The following is a 1,916-nucleotide window of genomic DNA, read 5'->3' on the forward strand; positions in this document are numbered from 1 at the left end:
GGCCAGACACTTTCCTGGTACCAGCTGGCCCCTAACCTTTGGATGACGGGAGGAGAGGACATTGGGGCCACACAGGAGGGCCAGCAGGGACAGTCACTTCTCCAAGGTAGAGAAACATAAAAATGACTCCACTGTTAGAGGGTGTGCACAGACTCTCATATACTTGGGACCCAGTGCAGAAGCAGTGGTTTGAAAGGAGCCTGGGTCAGACCTACATGGAGATCTTGGGAGAGTTTCCTGGAGAGGAAGGAGGCAACTGGAGCTCACCCTAGGGACTTAGACGCTGGCAGAAGCCATTCTAGGGAGTTCATTTCTACCTCATGGACACTGATGCTGGCACGTGCCCATGTGGAATCTTCCCTCAGTTCTTAAGACTCAGGACCCAGCCCTGCCCCTACCCACCAGCCTACCGTCACCAATACTAGTGGGCAGGCACCCGGCCCTGCCCACCAGTGAGCCTGCTCTAGCCTTGAAACCAGCCTCAGAGGCCAGAGGGCTAATCCTAACCCCAGGACAACTGAACCCCCATGGTCTATGAACCCAGCCCACCTACTAACGGTCCAGCACGAGCCCTGGGATGGGTGGGCCTCGGCCTCGCCCACCAGCAGGCCCACCCAAGCTACAGAACACGAGAGGGGTGTCAGGAACCAGTGCTATGCAATATCAGCTCTGGGACTCCACAGGCCCTGCAAGTGGGCCTCAGGATGTGGTTATGCCTATGAAAAGGTTAGCACTAGCCCCAAGTTCACCCACCAGTGGGCAAGAACCAACCTGGAATTTCTTGGAAACTGACCCAGCCCACTGCACTGGTGAGTGAGTATTAGTCCTCTGAGCTTCTGCACCCAGCCACCTCATGACCTGGTCTCAACAACCAATCGTCAGCAGCCTCCACACAAAGCAGGGCCCGGCCACCAGCTGGACCAGGGACTAACCAAGCCTACCAGACTGCTTATAGTAGTCAGCCTGCCATAACAGAAGGACCCTAGCAGCCCACATCGAGGTACCCCTAGAGCATTTACCTCTTGTGACAAGAGGGGAGAAGACTGCTGGGACTCATAGCTGTGTCTTCTACAAGAAGCTACTGCTGGGAAATATAAGCAACCTACCAAATACACAGAAATAAAACATCTAGTCAGGCAACATAAAGTGACAGAGGAACATGTTCCAAATGAAGGAACAAGATAAAACTCCAGAAAAAGAAGTGGAGATAGGCAATCTACCTGGAAAGAATTCAGGATGAATAAGTTTTAAAGATGATCAAAGAACTTGGTAAAGAATGGAATTCTTTAGTGCAGAACTAGAAGTATTTAACAGCAGAGTTAGAAAATACAGACAACAACCAAAGATGAATATAATAACTGAAATGAAAAATACACTAGAAGAAATCAACAGTAGACTAAATAATACAGAGGAATGGATCAGCAACCTGGAAGACAGGGTATTGGAAATCACTGATGCTAAACAGAAAGTTGGACTATAAAGAAAGCTGAGCGTGGAAGAATTGATGCTTTTGAACTGTGGTGCTGGAGAAGACTCTTGAGAGTCCTGTGGACTGCAAGGAGATCCAACCAGTCCATCCTAAATGAGATCAGTCCTGGGTGTTCATTGGAAGGACTGATGCTGAAGCTGAAACTCCAGTACTTTGGCCACTTGATGCAAATAAGACCCTGATGCTGGGAAAGATTGAGGGCAGGAGGAGAAGGGGACGACAGAGGATGAGATGGTTGGATGGCATCACCGACTCAATGGACATGAGTTTGAGTAAACTGCGGGAGTTTGTGATGGACAAGGAGGCCTGGCGTGCTGCAGTCCATGGGGTCGCAAAGAATCGGACACGACTGAGCCACTGAACTGAACTGTACTGAACTGAAGCCCCTTTGCCCAGTCGCAGAATCCACCTCCCGCCCCGCCCCTTC

The 1,916-nt window shown here is 50.5% G+C and overlaps 1 protein-coding gene across 1 annotated transcript in view; it reads left to right on the top strand.

Moving 5' to 3' along the window:
* The first annotated feature begins 534 nt into the window (after positions 1 to 534).
* The window catches only part of E2F5 (E2F transcription factor 5, p130-binding), a 36,060-nt gene continuing 34,678 nt past the window's right edge, over positions 535 to 1,916 (top strand). Inside the window, exon 1 of the mRNA XM_010846240.1 lies at positions 535 to 726. Within this exon, the coding sequence (XP_010844542.1) occupies positions 535 to 726 (192 nt within the window). The remainder of the gene's footprint in view (positions 727 to 1,916) is intronic.

The sequence above is a fragment of the Bison bison genome, unplaced genomic scaffold (assembly GCF_000754665.1).
Source record: "Bison bison bison isolate TAMUID 2011002044 unplaced genomic scaffold, Bison_UMD1.0 scf7180017864233, whole genome shotgun sequence".
In the NCBI taxonomy this organism is placed as follows: domain Eukaryota; kingdom Metazoa; phylum Chordata; class Mammalia; order Artiodactyla; family Bovidae; genus Bison; species Bison bison.